Source organism: Pyrgilauda ruficollis, unplaced genomic scaffold, assembly GCF_017590135.1.
Source record: "Pyrgilauda ruficollis isolate IOZ18807 unplaced genomic scaffold, ASM1759013v1 scaffold14, whole genome shotgun sequence".
Lineage (NCBI taxonomy): Eukaryota > Metazoa > Chordata > Aves > Passeriformes > Passeridae > Pyrgilauda > Pyrgilauda ruficollis.
The window spans coordinates 6013421-6035493 of NW_024512543.1; the positions used below are offsets into that span (position 1 = coordinate 6013421).

At 39.8% G+C, this 22073-nt stretch overlaps 1 protein-coding gene across 5 annotated transcripts in view; it reads right to left on the bottom strand.

Annotated features, from left to right (window-relative positions):
• The window catches only part of DPF3 (double PHD fingers 3), a 154286-nt gene that overhangs the window by 26539 nt on the left and 105674 nt on the right, over positions 1–22073 (bottom strand). For all 5 annotated transcript variants that reach the window (XM_041459917.1, XM_041459920.1, XM_041459916.1 and 2 more), the window contains 2 exons: positions 13752–13889; positions 1798–1926 (listed from right to left, as the gene is read on the bottom strand). In XM_041459917.1, the coding sequence (XP_041315851.1) occupies positions 1798–1926; positions 13752–13889 (267 nt within the window). The remainder of the gene's footprint in view (positions 1–1797; positions 1927–13751; positions 13890–22073) is intronic.

A 22073-nucleotide genomic window follows, 5' to 3' on the forward strand; every position in this document is an offset into this window, starting at 1 on the left:
AAGTACACTGCATTGCTTGAGACAGAAAGAAGTAAATCCTGTTCACAAAAAATAAAATGGATATAACAAAATAACTGGCAGATAAACCATATTGTAGAAATGTGATTTTACTGACTTTGTGAACAGAAGAAGCAATATAATTTCCATGACCTCTTTTTCAGTGTAATGAAAATATTCTCCACTATTATAAAAGAGAAAGATGGCAGACACCAAAGAGGTTTCATTGTTTTAGTTTAGATATTAGTGTGTGGTTATACCTTAATGACTTTCATCACACATCAGTCACAGCATTGCAGACCCTATGAATGACCCAAGTGGGTCAGAATTTGTACAAGGATAGCATTTGATGGAACTGATTTGGCACAGTTTAGGCTACAGGCTGATCTACTTGTTCTATCACACTAAGGAATCAAGGGAATTAATGTATTTGTGTTGCAATCTGATATAACCACCATAGCAATGTTTAAGTAGCAATAAAATATGGCTCCATCTCACTGTACCATATCAGGACAATGCTGAAATTAGTTATATTGAAATATAACAATCAAGGCGAAGGGCAATAATCTTCCAAGATGGCACCACAGACCCCATGGACTTTCCCCTTCAGTTATTAGAAGCAATCACATGTACACTAAAAGGTTCATGTCTCTGACTGCACAGCATTCGTAAGGATGCCCCTGCAGAAAACCAAAGGAGTTGCCATTGATCCTCTGGTGACCAGTATCATTTCAGAATGTCTTCTGAGGTCACAACAACTACAGAAGGCAATTTCAGTGAGAGTCTAATCGTTCTCCCAATGAATGTGGTAATAGGCTTACTATGAATTTCAGCAGGAGCATAAAAAAGCCATTTCCTTGGCATGAGAACATTCCATATCACATTTCAGCCATGAAGCAACAGACATCTTTCAGTGACTACAGTGTAGAAGGAGCAGCATTCGTACTGAATTTCAAGGCCTCCTTGGTTTTCAAATTTCTATATCACCATCTTATTACCACTAGTATCACCACAAAACAAAAATATCACAAGTGGAAACTTGGACCAGTGCTGGAATATGCAGTTGTTAAAGGTTTTCCAATTCCCTCTACCACCACCACTACCTCCTATGTGAGCTATAAATAACTGTTCAGCTGGTATAAAATTTTCAAAAAAAAAAAAAGAAAGAAAGGAAGGAAGAAAACAACAGCCCAAAAATAAAGACAACTCAAAATGGGAAAGACACAATTGTCTACATTCAAAAAGAGAGAAGGAAAGGGAGAAATAAAAACCTCTTTAAACAAAACTAATGATAGTCATCTTGTAAGAGGATAATTCTTGACAGTTAGCCCCATACCTACCCTGTAATTTTCTCCCTCTTTCTTTTTTGGATGAAGAAATGCATGAAATGTGTAATCAATGGGAATGCTTGTCATGCAACTTTCATAAATCTTCTAAGTAATTTATAGTTGTAATTACACCATTTAAAGACAGAAACCATTCTGTAAAATTGTCATAGGATTTTCTCCTTCCATGTGAAGAACAATTAGTACATGTACCAATGTTCCCAAAAGCCAATAAATAAACTAAAACTTCATTATTTCATAAGACTCCATTAGCTTAAATATGTGAATCCAACAATGGGGTTTATATTATAAAAAAATTTTCAGTCATCCTTTCCCACAAACACAGAGAAGAGGTGAGATTCCATCTTCTATCCCTTCTCAAATATGCTGCCTTTCTTCAACACCTTCAGAAGGTGCAAAAACCAAATCACACAAATGCCATTGTACAAGAAAGATGCAAGAAGGAGTCACCTACCAGAGCGCCCACAGTCTGAGCATGATACAAGCTCCTCAGGCCGGCCACTTTTTTTGTTCATATTGGAGCCTCCGAGGCAGAAGTCACAGTAGTTATTGGGAATGATGACCCCATCTGGTCCTTTCTGGGCTGTAGTTGGGTTAGAAATTAGATTTACTACAAGAGCATTCACTTGGACATTGCCCCTTATCCTTGATATGGTGTTAGCTCAGTGAGTTTGCAGGCCAGAGTCTTCCCAAAACATTGTCAATCACAACAAAAAGTGAACTGCATAAACCACCTCCATTTTAAGTACACTCTGGGCTGTATCTATTTTGCCTGAAATGCCCTTTACTATTTCCTTTATAATCCCAGCCAGGCTGCTCCTTCTCAAGGACATGCTTCCAGAGATGCCTTTACAGTTCAGGGGCTGGCAACATACAGGTATAGAGGCAATCCCTAAGGCAGGATAAGACCTATGCTGTCAGTAAGCCAAATTTAGTTTTTCAGGCAGCAGTCATCATCATAATCTCACAAAACACAAATTCATAAAGGAAAAATACAGTCTCCAAAACTCAAAAATCAACAGTGGGAAGATGGGGGGATAGGTACCCTTACTGGTTTTATTTCAAGTAGCTTAGGGGACTACATCTCTAAGTAGCAGTGTGTCTTTAGCCAGAAGGTTGGTTCAAAAGTTCCTGAATATTCACAGGCAAAGCCATCTGGGGATGTTTCACCCAAGACTTAAGGTCCCTGCAGCAGTCATGTTCCCTGGGATGAGCAGAAAGGATCCACCAGTACCTCAGCACCCAGCACAGGTGCAGAGTGGGCCTGAGGCAGACATCCCAACCAGCAGAGTTAAAACCTTTTTCAGCCAAGAAAAAGGGAGCGAGATTATATTATTATTTTCCAGCTAGGTATACTTGGAAAGGAGCAGACACACACTGATCTTAAGTAGAGGGGGATGCAGATCCCTTAGGAAGAAGAGAAGGGCAGAGTTCTTCTCCATTCCTCTTAGTTGAGCAGAACAGCAATGTCCTTTTTTTCTTGCTCACAACTGCCATTTCCCTCCTCTGCTCTCCAGAGAAGGAAAACATCTTCCTGTACACTCTAAATATGAACTGGGGAAGGGAGTGGAGGTAATGGTTGGTCTTTGTCTTTGTTCCATCTCCTTGAACATAAAAACCCAGCTATTTGCCAGTAGGTATACCTGGCCTAAACCTACCACATGAACTTTACAAATGAGAAAATGAAGAGCTTTAAACTGTACCATCTTTATTTAATTATCTTTTTAATGCATATTTTGTAACTTGCAGATTTTTAACAGATGTTTTGACAGCATTTATTAACGGTCTTTTTGTCCGCATTCAAATTTCCCCCAAAGAACAATGACATTCTAAAGGGCTTCTGGTAGCAGTCCAAGACATACACTTAAAATTAAAATTTCATCCAAGTTCAATCTGCTTTTCTGGTTTGAGTGCATCTAGTTATTCATTTATTTCCAGATGTTGATCAGCTGAACTTTTGGAGATTGGTAACTAAAGGATTCCAGGTAAAGTGAAATTAAGGAGAAAATTAAAACCTATAAGGCTGCAAATACATCACTATCTTCCTCTGTGGTCATGGAGATCCTGACAGTATTTACTAAACAATGGACTTTGCTCTGAAATGATCCTGGTTGACAGATTCCCAACTCTCTCAAAAAACGAGAGAAGCTTCCAGTGTTAGATGAGCATTTTGTCTGTTCCAGGAAGGCATTTAATATATGCATGCAAGATAAGCAAAAAAAAAGAACAGGAACCAGGTTGAAGTCTAGCACACCGGTTCATTTTAAGAGCTGTAACAAAATGATCATAAAGTTGTTGCTGCTACATATTTTGTGCATAAAAACCAGACCTCCCTAGCACTTATATTTCCCACTGCAGCCCCATTTTGAAAAAGTTAAGTAATTACCTCTTAATATTATTCTGCATCTACAGACAGACCACATGCAATGCAAACTCAGCAAGCTCAGAATCCAGTGACTTTTTTGTTGATGTCCCTTATTAAATTATTTCACCTTTCATCCAAGTTTCTTAAAGTGCCTTACAGACATGAAGATCCTATTATTAACCTTCAGTGAGGTCAAAAGCCTCTTTTTGTCATTGATTCTAACCAAAGTGTTCTGGACCCTAATTAAGTCTCATGGTGAGGTTGCGTTGCATTTTAAAGCTGAAAGACTTGGAGGTAGAGTGGTAAACTGGCTTATTCTCAAACACACAAAAATCCTATGGCAAGGCCACAAATAAAAACAAGCAGTCAGGGTGCCAGCCAGCAGACCTAGGAAAAAGCTCCACTTCTACCACTGCGCACAGTGGTGTAACGAACACTCTGTATATACTGACTTAAATTTTTTCAACATGGATTATGACCATAAGATCCACTGACTGTCAAACTGGAAATGGGAGAGGGGGACTCAAAAATACATACACTGCTCAATTCATCTGCAGTGTGTGAGAGAGGGGGAGGTGCTGAGTATGATAAAGCTGAAGGGATTCTCCCAGACCATTGGAAAGTGAATAAACATCATGTTTGATTGCTCTTCTCTTATTCTTTTTTCTCTTTCCTTTCTTTTCCTTTTCCCTCCCTTTCTTTTCTTCCTAGTTTTCTTCCAATTCATTTAATTTTTAATCTGAGTGTGTGTGCTCACTTATTAAGCTGGCTCAGTAGTGTGATAGAGATATCAAGCCTGAAAAGTCAAAGACAGAAGTTTCTGAAGTTACATTAATGATATCTTAAATGATGTATCTCTAGAACCAAACAAGCCAATAATACTATTCTCTTCAATTTTTTTTTTTCATTCTAACACATGCAAAAATTAGAACCAAACCTGACTTAAGCTTGTTTTCTTGATCACTACCATACAGTGAATTAAGTCACAGGCTAAATCACAGAAGGTTTGAGAATAAAGATATTTTCAGTTGGCAGAGTTCTTACTTTCAAAGGAACTTCTTTTGCATATATCCTCAGAGCTTCTAGTTCTATTTTACTGTCATTAACAAATGATGAAGGAATTAGAAAACAAAGGAAAAATGGCAAGATTTAACGTGTAATCTTCATGAACAGGGTATCGTGCAGGAAAAGCCCAATCCTAATCTCACCCCAAAAACAATAAACTATGGATTCACAAGAAAAAACAATTAATTTCCTATGGAGTAATGTTGCTGCTTTTCATCTGAGACATAGTAATTAACTAGGTTTTCACTTTTTGCATAAGGTGATCAACAAATAGAAGGTGCAAGTTTAAGCAAAACAGCTCAACTACCAAGAAATAACTACCTAGCAGACAGGTGACTCATTTAGATCAGGTGACTGCATCCCAGGATTTGGTTAAAAAAAAAAAAAAAAAAAAACAAAAAAACTCACCCATATTAGAAACTGTTTTAAAGCAAAGACTTGAAAACCAGCCATGGCCTTGCCCTATCTCACTCAAAACTCTTCTGATTTTCTTTTACATTGCAAACTGCAAAAACAGATCAAAAGCTCTGAGAAGCTTTGAGTATTGCCTGAGCTAAGGTTTGCTTATAGGAGGTGTACCTAAATCAGTTCCTCTTGCCATTTCAACTTAGGGTTGTTTTCAGGTTTCATCAAAAGCCCTGTCTTCATCTACATCTCCCTAAAATTGAGTACACAATTTTTAAAAAATACTTTAAAACTTTAAAAACTTTAAAAAATTGATTAAGGAGACACATGGAAAGATCTGTACAGTTCAAATAATAGCTTCCCTGAACCTGAAATCACCTGAAAGGTGATTCACGTGAAGACAGGATGCAGAGTGAAAATAAAGTCAGTCTTTCCAAATAAATTTGGTATGCACTTATTCTGAAAATTTTTTTTTTCTTCTCAGTCTAATCAAGTTAATTTGAAGCTATAACAAGCCGAGCAGAATAAAGAACGACTTAAAATATGGTCTCATCATTCACAGTAGTCTTTTAGCAAAGTAAGTTCGTTAAATTACATAAATTATGTAGCATATTGCACAGTAACTTTGTTCTGTACACAAAACCCGAAAACTAAACAAGTTGACTGAGTTCAAATATATAAAATACCTTACATGCATTCTTGATTTTGAAGACAGAGGCTCTAAACAGAATACTAACTTCCCTTTGCCCCTCCCAAGAAACCAAAAAAACCCTGTAAGTTATCATCCATATAGTTTCAGTTTAATAATAAGAGCAAGCTGCTTATAATGAAATAACATCAAGAAATAAGGAATTTTCTTTTCTACATCACCTCCTGGAGCCACATGACTCAATAAAAATCTCTTTTTAGAGATTAGAAGTAGAAGTTTTCTACTTCTCAGGGTTGCAGAAAATATCTTGGATGGAAGGCAAGTTCAGAAGAAGGAATTCTTGTCTCTGTTTTTTAAATAGAAAACTCAGAGTACAGATATTTTAAATAGTTTTTCTTCAAAATGTGACCCTTAAATATATACAAACAAACCCCCAAATAAATATTTGAACCCCATATCTATCAATTTTTCTGATTTCTATGTGAAATTATTTTGATTATTTGGATCACAATCTTCAAAAACTTGTGAGGTGGAACCAGTGCTTAAAAGAAATACTGGTTTTCTGCTCCTTGGTAAAAAATCACTGTCACATATATTTCTTCAGCCTGTGGGTAATAAGGCACAATAATGAACCATAATTTAAGATGCATCTAGGTTTGGCAGCATTTTATCCCTGTTTTTTGTGATATGCACATTGCTGGGAAGGTAATGGAGAATGCATGGAGTGCATGCCTTGCTGCTGGGGTGCATCATTTATTTCAGTGATTACAGTGAATTGGCTACAGTCAGAGATGCATGCATTCACAAAGGGATTTTTCCTAGCACATTTTGTCCAGCTCTTACCTATTTTTTCTGGGTTTGATCCAAAACCAATAAAGCACACTGGAGGTTTTCAATTCAATTCAAAGGGCTTTGAATCAGGCCATTTACTCTGTTTGCAACAAGAATCTTCAGAACACAATAGAGACCACAGGACCCTGCATGTAGGCCTGAGTCAAGCCAGAGCATTTCACGATGGAGGAAAAGGGGTGGATTTGCGCCTTTTTTTTTTTTTTTTTTTTTTTTTTTTAGTGTTTAGTTTGTGGGGCTTTTTTGTTTAATTTACAAGACTCTTTGTCTGAGAAGGGGCCAGTTTTCCTTTCCAGCTCCTCCCTTTTTCTCCCTGGCAAAGGGCAAGCCCAATGTCTGTCTGCCTGAGCAGGAGAACGCCAGCCAAGAGCCTGCGCTTGCAGTCATCAAGCCCCTTGGAGGCCTCGGTGACAGATAATCCCAACCCATGTCTCCATGTGCCTGTCCTCGCCCCCCCGGCTGCCAGCGCTCCTCCCTGGCAGGCCTGGCCCGTCTCCATGGTGACCGTGGGCCCGGCTGGCTGCGCTGGCCTTGCCACCTGCCTGCCTCGGCTCTCCAGTGTAAGGAATCGCAGCGCGGCCCCTCTGCTTGCTGCTCACAATGCTTCAGTGCAGGGGAGGCAGGCTCACGAGAGAAATTACACTGTGATGATTAAATAAAAACATGCTTTAAGGAGAAGGGAAAAGAAAAGCAGTGCTTGGACTGTGGCTTTCTTTGATGGAAGAGGAGGGAGATGGCTGGCTGGGCATGCAGCCCCTTCTGTCCCTGTTATTGCTGGGTACAGCGAGCAATGGTGGGCAGAGAGCTGGACTAGGGAGCTGCTTCTGTGCTCAAGGCTAGACCCTGCCCTGGGGAGGAACAGTAAAAGAACACAACTGCTGGTGTGGTGAGGAGCAAGCCACGCACAGCTCAAGGGCGCTCAAGGCTCTTGCTCTCTCACACATACACAGCCAGGTAGGGATGTGTGCAGCCATTTCTGCAGACTCCTCACCGTGAATTAAGTGCATGGGTTTTTCATTGCCATTTTTCAGGAAGAAGTGTAAATCAAACTGAATGAGAGGAAACTGCCAGTCACTTACTCTGTTGTTAGCACCAGAGATAAGCATGTTGGCTGGCCCGAAACTGGGAAGTGTTGGGGCACTTGATACAGGCCCCTGCAGCAGGCCGGAGGCGGCACATCTGTGTCGATGTGGTGCTGTTTTTCTACCAAACACACTTGGAACTTGGGTGTAACGCTGGGAAATGGCTGCTGTTCTGTTCCCAGAGTCGTGCTAATCAGCCTGCACAGCCCTATGGCCTCCACTAGCTCTGACTCCCCATGCTGCACTCCTCCGCATGGGATGGGCATGCCCTTTGCTGGCAGCCAGAGAAGCAGGATATGCTACTGAGAGGTGCTGCAAACCACGCACCCAAAGTATTGCCAGGTCTCTCTAGTAACTGGATTTTATCTCCTTTTTTGAGTTAGCTGGTAGTGTGGGGATAGAAGAAGCTGTTGCTTTTGCACAACTTTTAGCAACTCTGAAAGGTTTGCCTTTCCTACAGCCCCTGCTCACAGAGAAGCGCAGCCAAGGAGCACTACAAGTGCTAGGAGAAGGAGGTACATCTGTCAAAGCCAGAGGAAGCCTCTAAGTGTAGGGAAAGGAAGATCATTTGATGATCTCTTTTACAGGAATCAGTGTGGCCCTTAAGTTGAACAGCTAATGAAAGAGGTGTAAGGTGAGCTAGGTAGCTGGAGGGTACAGCTAGGAAAATACAGCATCAACTGATTGGATTCAGTAGATTTAGGGAATCAGTGTTCTTCTACCTTAAGGCAGCATTTAATAGAATTTCTGTGCACTGACCTTATAGAGTCTTCTGCAGGAACTCCTAAAGCATCAGCCAAAAGCCCTCTGCTAGGAGTAAAACATTGTAACTGTCTAGTGCCTCATGAGGATAAACAATAGGAGATATAGAGTAGGCAGACAAAAGAGTCTGACTTCTTAACATGCAGATTTTCTGACTTTAAGGGGTACCTCTCTAGAGACGTGGCACCTGGCCACTGAAGCACATCATTCCCATCAGCTAAGGGAATATATCCCACCTCAGGAAGGTGTTGTAATGCCCAATATACAGCCCTGTCTGGCAGCATCCCTCAATATGCAGGTGAGAATGGCCAGTGCCATGAATTGGGTCCCTGCAACATATTGTAGGCTTTTATCTGGAAATTACTCACTGGAGGAGTGTGAGAAGACAGAGAGCATCTATTCAGTTCAAATTCAGTCAAAGCATTTGGATTTTACTTGGTTCAAATTCTACATTAAGAAGGGGGAAAAAAAAGGCAGAAAAAGCAGAGAGATAGTAGAAAAAGAAAAAAACCCTACAAATACATTAATTATACTATCCTAAATCAAGACCTGATGTGCTGTTGAAGCAACACATGTGTTTCAAAAACCAATTTGTCAGATTGGAAATATTTTCCCATAAACTACTGAGAAGCACTTGGTACTTCTCTTCAATGACAGTTGCACATCAACAGCAACATTTTAGTCCCTGTCCAAGCAGTATAGAAAAGAAACACCAAACTAACAAAACAACCACCCCATGACTCCAATCAAAACAAACAAAGAAAAAAAGTGGGTTGCAGATTAGCTCTCCATCTACATAGGAGACAATTTTGGGATTTTCCACTATGCCATAACTCTAAACAACTGATCTATTTTTTAATTCAGCATTGCAAAATACACACACAAAAGTCTCAGTAATTTACAGCTGCAAAAAGGATTTAAGGGAGATCTTTACACAGTTCAAACTCTCCAGTCACTACTGTTTCTTTCAGCATTTTGAGTGTTTTTCCTTATGAAAACAAACTCTGAAAAGAGAAAAAACCCAAACAGATTAAATGACTAAGAAGTCAACTCAAGGTAATGTACATATTTTCACTGAAAAGCACCTGCTGCAGGGCATCTGGTTGCAAGGAGGGCATTGATGCATCCTTGCATTCAGAAGTAGCTCCCACCATGGCCCCAGCAAGGATCAGCACTGAGGCAGGGAAAAAGTAGGCCTGATGTAGCTTTTCAAATTGATGCTGCTTGTGGAGAGGAACAAACAGCTCGTCTCCAACTGAGGGGCTGACTCTCCTCATTTATTCATGGCCAGCCCCCTGCCTGGATGGAAATAAAAATGTTTCAAAGATGACTGTGTGGGGGAGCTGGAGGACAGCTTGGAGGCACACTGAGGTTAGCACATTAATTTTTTATCTCTGGAGGCTGGGTATCCAATTATGCTTAGAGTACACAAACAACTTTGGCTGGTCTCTCCAGTAGAGATTTATCCACATAATAAAATCTGTGATGGAACTGGGCACAACAGGCTGATGCCATGAAATAATGTACAGAGGTGGTTTTTCAGGGCAGATGCTTAAGCTAGCAGAAGAGCAGGAGGGCACAGGAATGCATCCTCCTTAACTACATGCATTGCACAATGGATCAACCTGCACTCAGCACAATGTACTTCATTTAGGGTTGTCATTGGCCAAAGTGCTTATGGGCGTAAGATCCTGTTCAGTTGCTCTTTCTGCACAGCCACCTGCAATCAACATTTTACACAGCAAAATGTCACTGAGAACTCTTCTCCTTTAAAGGAAAGGAAGTTTTTCTCCGTGTAGATACACTATCCTATTCTCCCAGGAATTAAGAAAGAGCATTTATACTAGTACACTCATTCACAGAGACATTTCAATAGATGGAAGTCTAATTCCTATATCAGAAGTGCCTCAAAATTTGTGAGCACCAGCTGCCCCTAGAGCTGGCCTGTACCCATGGAAAGAGATGGAATAAAACAGCAGGTGTTTTGTGGCAGGCCTGGGCTCACAAATCTCACGGTCTCAGTGCCAACATGTAGAGGAAAAGCCAGCAGAGAAGAAGTCTGAAAATGGTGTGGGATCATTTATTTTTTCAGTGGAGTTAAGGAAATGGGAAGTTGACTTTTTAAAGGGTTTTCTATAATTTCCTTTTCACAGTTCAATACTCAGGTAAAAAAATCAGAGAGTAAATCAGAAATAAATGTTTGTATAGGCAGAGGCAAGACTAGACACTGAGGACACATTTATTTGTGTCAAAGGGCTAGATAAAGCATAAAAAGCAAGCCACTAAAGCTCAAACAAAACACAGGCTAGGGTGTTGACTGGTGAACTATCTTTCATGTTGCAACAGGTAATCTATATGTGAGAAAAAACAGAAGGAGAGAGAGATGTAAAGAAATGTAAACAGACAAACCTTCTACACAGTCAAGGACAGTCAGATGTGCCGAGGAGGTGAGATGTGGGACTTGGGCCAGTCCCAGTTCTTTGATGCACACCTATTCAATGGGTCTCAGTTTTAGGTAGGTTGCTCCTATCTACATCTCTTTTCCAATCTCTGGATAATTTTCTGGCCTACTCAAATTCATCTGTGCATGAAATAGAGGGGACTGAATGTGCAGAAAGACAAGAGGCTTTCAGGTCTTGATCTGGCACCAGTTAGGGCATCAGTAGTTGAATCCTGCAGAAGCCCTGCTCCCTTGTGCATCACCAGGGCTGCTGTTACTGCAGGTTCTGCAAGGAGTGGAAGCTTCAGAGGAGACACGGGTACAAAGGAAGGAAGTTCATGCTGCAGCCGCCTGCCTGAACTTTACTGACCTAGTGCTCACCTCCCACGGCTCAGCGAATTCCAAATGGCCGGTTTGATTTGCCTTGCCTTTTTTAAATCAGGCTGCTCATATCTCTGACACACTGCTCAGCAAATAACCAGATCCTACTCTACACATATCTCTGGTCCTCCTGCTCAGTGGGTTGCAGATTAGCTGTTTGGATTAACATCTCCTTGCCTTCCCTCCCTCCCTCCCCCCCACCTACCCCCACCCCCAAGCCCATGCAGTGAGGACTCTTGAAGCTCGAGACCTATGATGCTGCAGACCTGTCAAATCTAATTCATAACACATGCCTAGCAGTTCTTAGGGGAGAGGAAGGATCTGATGCTCTGGGTCCCCACCATCCCTCTGTACAAAGGGACCATTTAATGACTGCACATTAGCAACGTGGACAATTAGCATTCACATGGAAGATAAATGGCAGCATAAATTAAATATTGCCAAGTGGAAGAGCAAAGATGCAGGATCTGAGCTCAAGGCTCTAAACAAACAAACAGGCAAAAAAGGAACAAACAGCCACTGTGACAGCTCAGCCATTTGGGACGGTTACCTTCCAGCATCTGGGACTTTCCCCAAGGCTGATCTGCACATTTGCATGGCTGTTGCCCATAGCTCACTGTCTCCTGGCTGGTTATTCTTTCCACTCAGGAATCCGGGCATCAGAGAGGTTTACCCCAATGGTTCTAAATTTCTGCCTGCTTGTGGATCTGTGCATCAGCAGCTTCCCTTTGCCACATGCTCTGGGGGAACACAAACCCAAGCAGCTATCATGCAACTCTTTCCCACAGTGTAGTATGCACCTTTTTTATCATGGGTCAAAGTCAGTTGCTCCTAACCTTACCACAGGTCTTCTAGCTCTTCTTGTTAATTTCTATCATTTCCTAAGCACCAGACACAAGGACTGAGACCCCTTAGCATCTATGTCAAGCTGAATTCAGGATATGGGACTCTGCCTTTCTTTTTTTGGGCATCTCTTGCATGACCATTATCAATATTAACTTAATACAGATTTACAATATTCCTCTCAGGTATGTAACTATTACTGACTACTGCACAGGAAAAAAACCAATCAACCAACCAACCAATCAAAAAAGCCCCAAAACGGATGTAAATTCTAAGAAAACAAAAGCTACTGGGTGAACACTGACATTCCCCTGCCTGCCCAAGCAGTCACTCTTAGTGCATTGACAGCTCAAGTTTATCAACAGCTAGAGGAGTCAAAATCACTTTTACTGCAAATCTACCAAACATGTGAATAACTAAAAGGTAGTGCATAAAAGTGACAGAAGCGTAGAGCTTGCCAAATGGGAACACACTAAACAGTCCTTCAAGCTCAGACAGTGGCTAGTAGCAGATGCTTTGGAGGAAGGAAACCCCCTCCCACTCTTCCCTAAGGACAATTATCAATTATACTGCTTAGAAAGAAAATGTTTTCCGACTTCCATATTTCCTGCAGTTTTTAAGGTATTAGAAAGTGTTTTCCTGCATATTTTCCCTATAAGCATTTTATTGCTTTATTACTGGGAACTAAAATAACACAGGTCATATGCTGATCCAAAATAACTTTTTGAAAGTGAACAAAGCTATCTACACAAATCCCAAGGTCACAGCAAACATCACATAATATGTAAAAGTGAGGAACAGGGGATTAGTGACTTGCAAAAATCAGTAATAGAACATAGTATCCTTGACTTCCTGTTCTGTGCCTAAGGAGCATAGAAGGGACAGTCTAACAGGGTGATGGACCTTATGCTCACACTGAGCATATGTGATTCATCACATAAAAATTCAGACCACTTAGATCTCCTTCAGCGCTGTACCACTGTGGGAAATTGAGGCACATTCTCCTTTCACGTTCCTGCTCTCCTCTTTGCAGTACTGATGTGTTTTCATAGCTTTTGTCAAACTATAACTAAGGAGCAGCTTTTGGCAAAGTTAAGGGTAATCTGTTTATGCATCAGGTGAAGGTATAAGGGAGAAAGGTACTGTTATTTTCATTCTGAAAAACTGAGACATTGACAAATATCTCTTATTTAAAGGCAAAACAAAGGCAGCCCCCTGAAACTACTGGATGTGTATTTCTTTGGCATCCTTACTAAGAGGCACTGGGAGGCTGCTTGATGATGGGCAGGTTGGGCATCTCTTCTTTTCCCCCCTCTCCTTGCCACCTCCTCCCCACAGGAGCAGTAATGGAAAAGTGACTTGCTGCAGAGATAATGCTGGGTTTGAAATGAATTTCTGACTAGCTGAGCCAGCACCCGTGCGAGCTGTGGCTGATTAGCTCCAAGCATCCAGGTCCCAATCACTCACAACTGAGCTAGGCAATAACACCAGCCTCCCCAGGGCAAAGACAGGGTGGAGGTAACACCTCTGAAAAGGATCTCAAAGGCAAAGGGAAAATCCTACTCACGTTTGTGGTTTTCATTTCGGTGGACAGGGGAAGAGCGGGTCTCCTGCTCACGGGCTTCATCACCCTCTTCACTGGCGAGGTGGGTGTGAGCATAGTGGTAGCTCAGCCCAGGCCTGTTCTTGTAACGCTTGCCACAGACTGGAGGGAAAAGAGATATGAGGGAGGGGAAGAGAGAATGGAAACATCAGTATGATCTACAACCACAGCAGCATCCTCTCTAATAATGCTCCCTTTCCCCTGAGAACAGCACCATGCACTCCATGCATCTGCCCAAAATCCTTCCAGCTGGCACTGGTGAAAGGTGACGAGGCAGCCCTACAGCTGCAGGTCTCCAAACAAGCTTTCTTCCCACCATGCTGCCAGCAGTCCTTCTCACAGGCCTAGGCAAATGCATTCAGTCCCTGCAGATCACAGACCCTAATCCTCTCTGCTAAGATTATTAACAAGACTGCACATAAAATTAAATGAAATGCCAGTTCCAGTGGTGGTGCTGCACAGTGCACAGCAATAGGAACAAGACTGAGAAGAAACAACATTATTTTCTTCGTTACTGATCTCGGAAAAAAGGAAACAGCTGGGATTTTTTTAAAATACTTTCTCTAAAAGGTTAATAAATAGCTTTATTCACAGATTCCCAGTTAAGACAAGGAGATGGAAATAATCCACAGTTTCTTGCTAAAAAAAACATGTGGCAGTGATACTTATTTGCCCAGGTAAACTCCATATTCAGCATCCCAATGAACAATACAATATGTGACAGAGAATCCTGCTTCTGAACTTTCATTTATTTTAGGATTAAGTCAACAGATATGAAGGACAGAGTCAAACAACTTGGGGTGATGAAAGGTCTACACTTTCACAGGGAGCTTAGCAAGGGCAGGCAACCTCATAGGATTCATTACATATGAATTGATTTTCTATAGAGTTTTTAATTCATGTTATTGTCTCAAAAATTTATCACTTTTCATCTTCAAAGCATTCTTTGAATGTTCATTTTCTTTTATACAGCTATTTTGTCTACCAAATACAAATACTGCCATTTTTAAAGACTAGAAAACAAAGACAAAAAGCTTAGTGCCCTTCTTTCAAGTTTTTCCTCCCAGAGACATTTTCAGTCACTTTATTACCTTAATTAACCTCAAGGATTTCACACAGGAATAAATGTCATGTCCAGCAGTCTGTCCTGCACAGTGACCATCCACTCCTAAAAACTTAAGTCAGCCCCAATATGTATCCTGCAACATGTATAGATACTTACTTCCTCCAGACACCCAAGTCTGGGAATGTCAAATACTCCACAAATAAATTTTTAAAAAATTAAAAAAAAAAACAAAAAAAACAAAAACAAAAAAAAAAAAAAAAAAACCAAACAAACCACACAACGACCACCCTCATCCCGTTTATTCATTTACATATAAATAAAGCTTAAAATTTTATTCCTTTCTGCTACTACTCAGAAAACACCAACTGATGTTCCGCCTTTTGGAACCAATTATAAAAAATTGTAAATAAAAGCTTATTACAATAATATATTTCATTTTTAATCTCTTGTAACTGATTTACAAACTCCCTCAAGGAAAATGCTTTTTTTTTATTAGAAACATGTAAAACAAGCTCATGATATGTATGAGTGATCTGGAATATTGGATACTTTTTCCCAGTTTTCTTCATTGTGCAAGTTGATGATCACAGAATCATCATAACAAGACAGAAGTTTCTTTGAAGTGCAATATGTCCTGTCCTTAGTCACAGATTTTTTAAGTCTTTGAATGGCCTTGATTTAGAAATGAGACCTCCTGCAGGAGGGAAGAGGGAATATTGAGAGAAATAAAATACTCATATAGATATGCACATCCATTATTTGAAGCATCTGGCTTCATTTTTCATATGTAAACCTAACACAATTGCCAGACATTCTGAAGAACTAGACTGTTGTTAGATGCATGCTCTCCACAAAACATCAGTTCAGACTCCCTCTTCTAGTACCATCCTTGTTTTCTTCCAGTGCATTCTGGAGAGGGAAACTACTTCTCCTTCTCTGTGGTCCTGCAGGGCAAAGGACAAGCAGTGGAACAGATGCTGAACAAGAGTCAAAACAACATGATATCAGCAGTTCTGTATGACTTTCCCCATGTTTTGAATAGTGGAAAAGCATAACACTTAAGTAATTATCAACCCAGAAAGAGCTCACTGCTTAAATTCTTTTAGAATCATAACCTCCTCTAATTACATAAATGTTGCAGCTTTACTTAGAATGGAGAAAGAGATTTACATTTCTAGCTGATTGACCATCTGCTAGATGAGCTGGATAGGCTCATCAAGTATCCTACTCTATCCCACTTACTTTTATGTGTTTGAAGAAGAAAGTTTAAAAAATAATTCTATTTCTATGAATTACCAATACTGCTTAAAGACTTCTGCCAAATTATTTCCAGGACACTGTCAGGTGATCAACGTATAAAAGGAAACGCATTCCCTGCAGCAAGTCCCAAAAGGGTGGTGTTTACTTCATTCCTTACAGGATCCTGCAGGGATTTTAGGTATGGTGTTAAGGATGACACAGGAAATCAGATGGGTCTGCAGACTCATCCTTCTTCAGCAAAAAAATATCAGCTCACCAGGAAAAAACAATTATCAATATGAGCTGAGGCAGTAGTAATTCTGCAGCTGAGTCCTTTCCATTGTGAGGACTTGCAGGTGGTCTTCAAGAGTGACAGCAGTCTCAGAAACGCCTTGTGAGAAATTGATTTGGAGGACTTTATAACCAGAACTGAGGCAAATAAGTTTGGTTTACATTGTCCTAGCAGATCCTTTGTAGGACCAAAGATTTGCAGTTCCAGCAGCCTTTGTTCTTGGTCTAGATTTTTCCCGTTTTCAAATTCACTTTGTGTCATAAAAGAGTCCAAAGCAATGCCATGAATTGAAACTGTGGAGATTTCATGTTCCTCAAACAAATCAGACTTTTGCAGGGGGAAAAGGGTCATGATATCAGTGAGGCAAAAGAACCATTGGCTTCAATGAGACTTTGCTAGAATGAAAGCTAAGTCAAAACTTCATGGTTTCTCCAACAGATTGAATCTTCTTGAATTCACCCAAATCTCTTATTTTTCAGATAAGAGCACATTTTACTAATATATTGTACCACTGTGCTAAGAAGTAGTTTCTATAAAAGGGTGATCATTAATAAACACTTAGCTCTTATATAACTCTTCCCACTGCAGACTGGCTTTTCAAACATTAATTAATCTTCCTCCACATTCCTGAGTGGGAAATACTATTCTCATTTCAGTTATGAAAAAAGAGAACCACAGAGGGGCTGAGTTGCCCACACAGTGATCTTTTTTCATTACCAGGACTGGAATCCATGAGTTACAGCATCCACACTAGTGCTTTACAGCACATCTTTCTCATTCTTAGAGCTGACAAAAGCATAATGAGAACTGGTTCTCCCAGTCTGAAATGCATGCTGTTGATTAGTTTTTAACACTATGCAGCTCACACATAGCAAGTGAGAGTGTGCCTTTCATAAACTTTGTCCAGTGGCCTTCCTTTCAGCAGCTTTGACTTTTTTATCTTCAATTTCCCTTGCTGGATAGGCTCATCATCCTTGCATGTGGTAGATTTCATCCTGAATCTCAACACTGGGAAGTTGACTTGATCTTTAATTAGGTGGCCAAGCTCAATAAAAACAGTGGGAGTTTGTAGAACATAACCCACTCCAATTCCTCCTGCATTCAAAGGATATATTTTTGCTATGAGCTGATGTGAATGCTGCCTTAGGAACAAGCTGGGTAAATAAGTAGTAATACAGCAGTGCAGACCAAATGTCACAAATGGGGAAGACGGAGAGTTTTTTTTTATGAGGCCACCAAACAGTCTCCTATGATGAACCTTACTTTCCTTCAAATTTGAAGACTGATATTAAGATGTTACACAACTGCATTATGGGGGGGAACAGTGTAATTGCAAGCATTGAGTGTTTCACAAAAGAGAGGTCTCTTCTATGTTCTGGACTGTAGCACCCTGCAATTCTTTGGATAAGCAAATTCTCACTCAGTTTATATTTCTTGATGATTAATATTCATATAAAATACTTCCCCTGTTAAAAGGGGGATTTGAAATCTATGACTTAAAAGACTTCCTCATCAAATATCTAATGGCTGTGTTGCTGTCATTTTGAAATAGTTACACATTTGGTCCTTGGCAGCCTGTGAGCTGTGTTCCAGCCAGCTCTCCACATACATTTTGCACAATCTGTCACCAGTATGAGACAGAAGGAAACAATCCATGTTTTCAGTGGAAACAGGAAACTGGAGGAGTTCTGGAGGGGTTTTTTTTTTTGGTCATTGAATTTTGTCCCCCTCATTGTCTTTCTTTGCTTTTCTCTGTTGCCTCCTGTTCCTTGTTCACATCTGCGCTGTGTCAAATACTATATCTTGAGTTAACTTCTGGCAGACAGTCATTCCTCAAAGTTATCTTCCTGTCCTACCATTCACTCCACTCAAAAAAAAAAAAAAAAAAAAAAAAAAAAAAAAAAAAAAAAAAAAGTGTCAAACAACCCCCCTGTCCTTGTTTTGCACTGGTTTGGTAATATATTCTCCCCTGTTACAGTTGTGTACAAATTCTGGCACATCTAGAGATTTCAAGCTTTGTGAAAGCTTTTTGACCTCTACTGATGGAAAGACTTTACATTCATCCCTCTTTGACGAGCACTGTCACACAATACACCTGTAGTATAAGAGCAGCTATTTACTAACCCATTCCATGGAGAATTTTCTGCAGGTAGAATAGGGAGGTAAATAGCCCTTCTTTCACAGGAACAAGGACAAGCCCCAGAATCTAGCTGCTGTATTAAGATCACAGTAACTCTGAACCCCAGTTCAAACCCCAAAACATGCACAGCTCAACAATACAGCTGTGCACATTTCAATACCTGGGTTCGTGCCAGAGCAAAGGAGAAAACAAATATCCTACATGAGCAGAAAATGTTCAACTGCCAGAGTAAACTCTGTTCCGCTTTTACCATGTGCTCTATTCAACATCTATGTTATTCAGTATTTAATTTTTTTTAAATGTCCTTACCTATCTAATTTTGTCTTTTCTACCAATAATGTAGTCAATGGATGCCAAGAATACCAGGTATGGTGGGAGAGTTGTTTGTTGAGTTTATCTGAACAAGCATCTTTTTCTAGATCTTACTGCTTATCTATTTAGGGATTCACCAGAAAGGATAATACCAGGAAATGATTACTGAATAACCTGAATAACTGAATAATACTGATGACTTATGTCAGCCATCTCTGTGCCTCTCAGGGATACATAACAGAGCAAGTTGCTTAAATCCAGTTTCTAAAAGTAATTGTAAGTACAAGTAAATCTATCAACCACTCATCTTCAGAAATACTTTTATCCTCAGAACAGCACGTTAAACTTTGTTCTGGCCACTACTACTTTAAAAAGGCCCTTTGGAGTTTTTCCACATGAAAGAAGCAAGCTTAGTAGGGAGAGCTGAAGAAAACACAGCTGAAAGAAGTCCCAGTAACTGTTTACAGACATAGAAGACATTGTGATCCCTTGAGAACAGTACAAGGACTGCTAGTCTTGGACTTCAGCGGAGAGAATTTGGTAAATAACTAGAGAAACCTTGAAATTAAGTTCTTGAGGAAAGAATCAACTTCTACAAAATACTACAAGATCAGTGTCTCTGGGTACATACAATCTTGCGTTAGCCACTGATCCATCAGAGATCCTAGGAAGGTTTAATTCAATGCTCATTTTGCACAAGGAATGGATCTGAATGTACAGTTCAGTCTCAGAAGGACTACAAAAAAAGGATACAATACAAATATAAGTTGCTATGCTAAAGTAGGAGTTTATATGGGAATAAAACTAAAAGGAGATGAGGACATATTGGTAAAAGGAAAAGAAATAATTACTTTTAGAGGTGGGCAAGGGAAATCTTCCATAGAGAAAACAAAGGTGGAAGTCTGTACATAGTCCCATGTCTCCATGGGACCTTGAGAATGAAAGCATAAAAGTGAGGAGGGGCAACAGGAAAGTTAATTACTTGCAGAGATTCAGCACAGACTAACTTCTCTGGCTAAAGGAAGTAGACATTTGGAATCATGGAACTCAAGTGCTACAACTGATTGCAACTTTTAAACCAGAATACAAATTTCTAGATACAAATTCAGAGATGGTTTTACTTTTGAAAAAGTAGTACGTAGTATATAATAAACACAATTAAAATAGTAGAAGGATTTTTAAGAAGACTGCTCAGTAGGAACAATGATTCCCCAGCTAAATATGTGACTGTGAAATAACATGAATTCTTATTAAACATGTAGGTATTAATTAATTCATTCACTCTGTCCCTCCTTTAAAAATCACATGCCCTGTTCATCAGGAGCAGTGGTGGTGGTTTACCTTCCTCTTGCTTGACATCAGAGGCTTTGCTTTGTTTTTCAAACTCTACTTTCCACTCTTCTTTGAGGCACCTGCTGCCGCTCTTTGCCACGTGCTCAAGATACTTTTGGGACTGCTAAGCCATTTGGCTATGTTACCATATGCAGTTTATACCCATCTCCCACCAGGCTTGCCTGCCACTGTTGTTATTGAAGCTATCCCAAGGCAGCTCAAAGCACAGCACTATCCAGTGCAATTGGCTGAAAATCTGACCCCCAAGTTTTCTACTTGGTGATGTCATGAAACAATGCATTTAATGATTATCCTAGCAATTTTATTGATGCTTTGATCAAATATTTTTTTCTGAACTTCTACTGCAGTATATGCTCAATAAAAACATCTGAAGTATTTCAGAGTATTTCATTCCACAAAACAGGCATCCAACCACCTCTTCTTAAAAACACAGGAGGACAAAATATTTTGAGCTTTGAAAACCTTTACCACATAGAAATTGCATGTTTCCAGGCAGCTTTAATATTGGGACCAAGTTTTATACTGATGTAGGTCTGAATGCCTCTTACAGAAAAAGGCAGGTCTTTTCAGAGATAACATTGCTATTTTCCAGCACAAGGGGCAGTGCCACTTGGCATCGCTCTTGCATCATTTTACTGACACACAGCCTAGTTTTTTTCTAAAACCCTTTTATAATTGATGAGATCTGTTGATATATTCTTGTTTACCATAAATATGAATGTGTAAATATGATAAAAGGGCAAAGCAGTTTTTGACCACAAATCTTTTTTGTGCCCATGCAGTTTTATAAGAAAATTAATTTGGATTAGCTGTGTTTATGCTTTCTTCTCTCTGGTCATTTTCAAAACTCGAATATCAGAATACTTGCAGAAAAAGCAACCTGGAGGCAAATTAAATGAACTACAGAAAAAGCAAACTGTTGGCCCATTAAGCTAATTATTTATACCAATAATGCGATTGAGGGAATAATGCTTTCCCAAACAGGAAATGCATACACTGTTTCACCTTCATGTTTCCATGTAAAACAAACTTATCTACCCAAAACATCTGCACAAGGAGTACTGAAAACCAATTTCTAACCTACCACAATTAGATTGAGTTATATCTATAAAAATATTCATCACATAATTTCAAAGAAAAAAATTAATCCAAGAATCCACCCAAGCAGGATAACAGGCCAATTACTCATAATTAATGGTATGTCATGTTTGTATAGAAATTTAACAAGGGCAGGATATTCTTCAGAATGATGACATTGTAACTGAGACAGTTCTTCCCTTCTGCTTTACACTCAGATAAAAGAGTTCTGCTGTCATATAACCCTTTTCTCAGCTAGCTACAGTGGAAAATGAGAAGTCACTGTGCAAAGTCTGGAGTCCAAAATTCCTTATGACTCACCTGTAACTGTAAGTTTCCTAAAAGTGAAAAGTGTCAGCCAAATGAAATAGGAAAAGTTTATATTTCCAACACTAAAGACGAAATTTATGCTCCAAAATGTAAGCCAAATTGTAAGGCAAATTCTGTCAATACAACAATGTATGAGAGTCTTGACTTCAGGCCAGATTTCTTCTGCCTGCTTTGATATCTTCAATGTTAATCTACTCTGTGCAAATCACTGCTATGCATATTGGGAGCTCTCGGTAAAATCCAAAAGCAGTGCAAGACCAGACAATATAGAGTCATCATGTTCAAAATGACCACCACTGACAAGTGTCCTTGGATTTAGAAGGATGTTCCAGAAAAGAGATAAAGAAAGATATGCATATACCAGCAAAGGAAACCCATGGATTTCAGCAAGATACATCTTATGCTCTCGGAGGTCTTAGAAGACACATTTTAGTTCTTCCAGTGCATTAGGACTGCTATTTAACCACAGCATAGGTC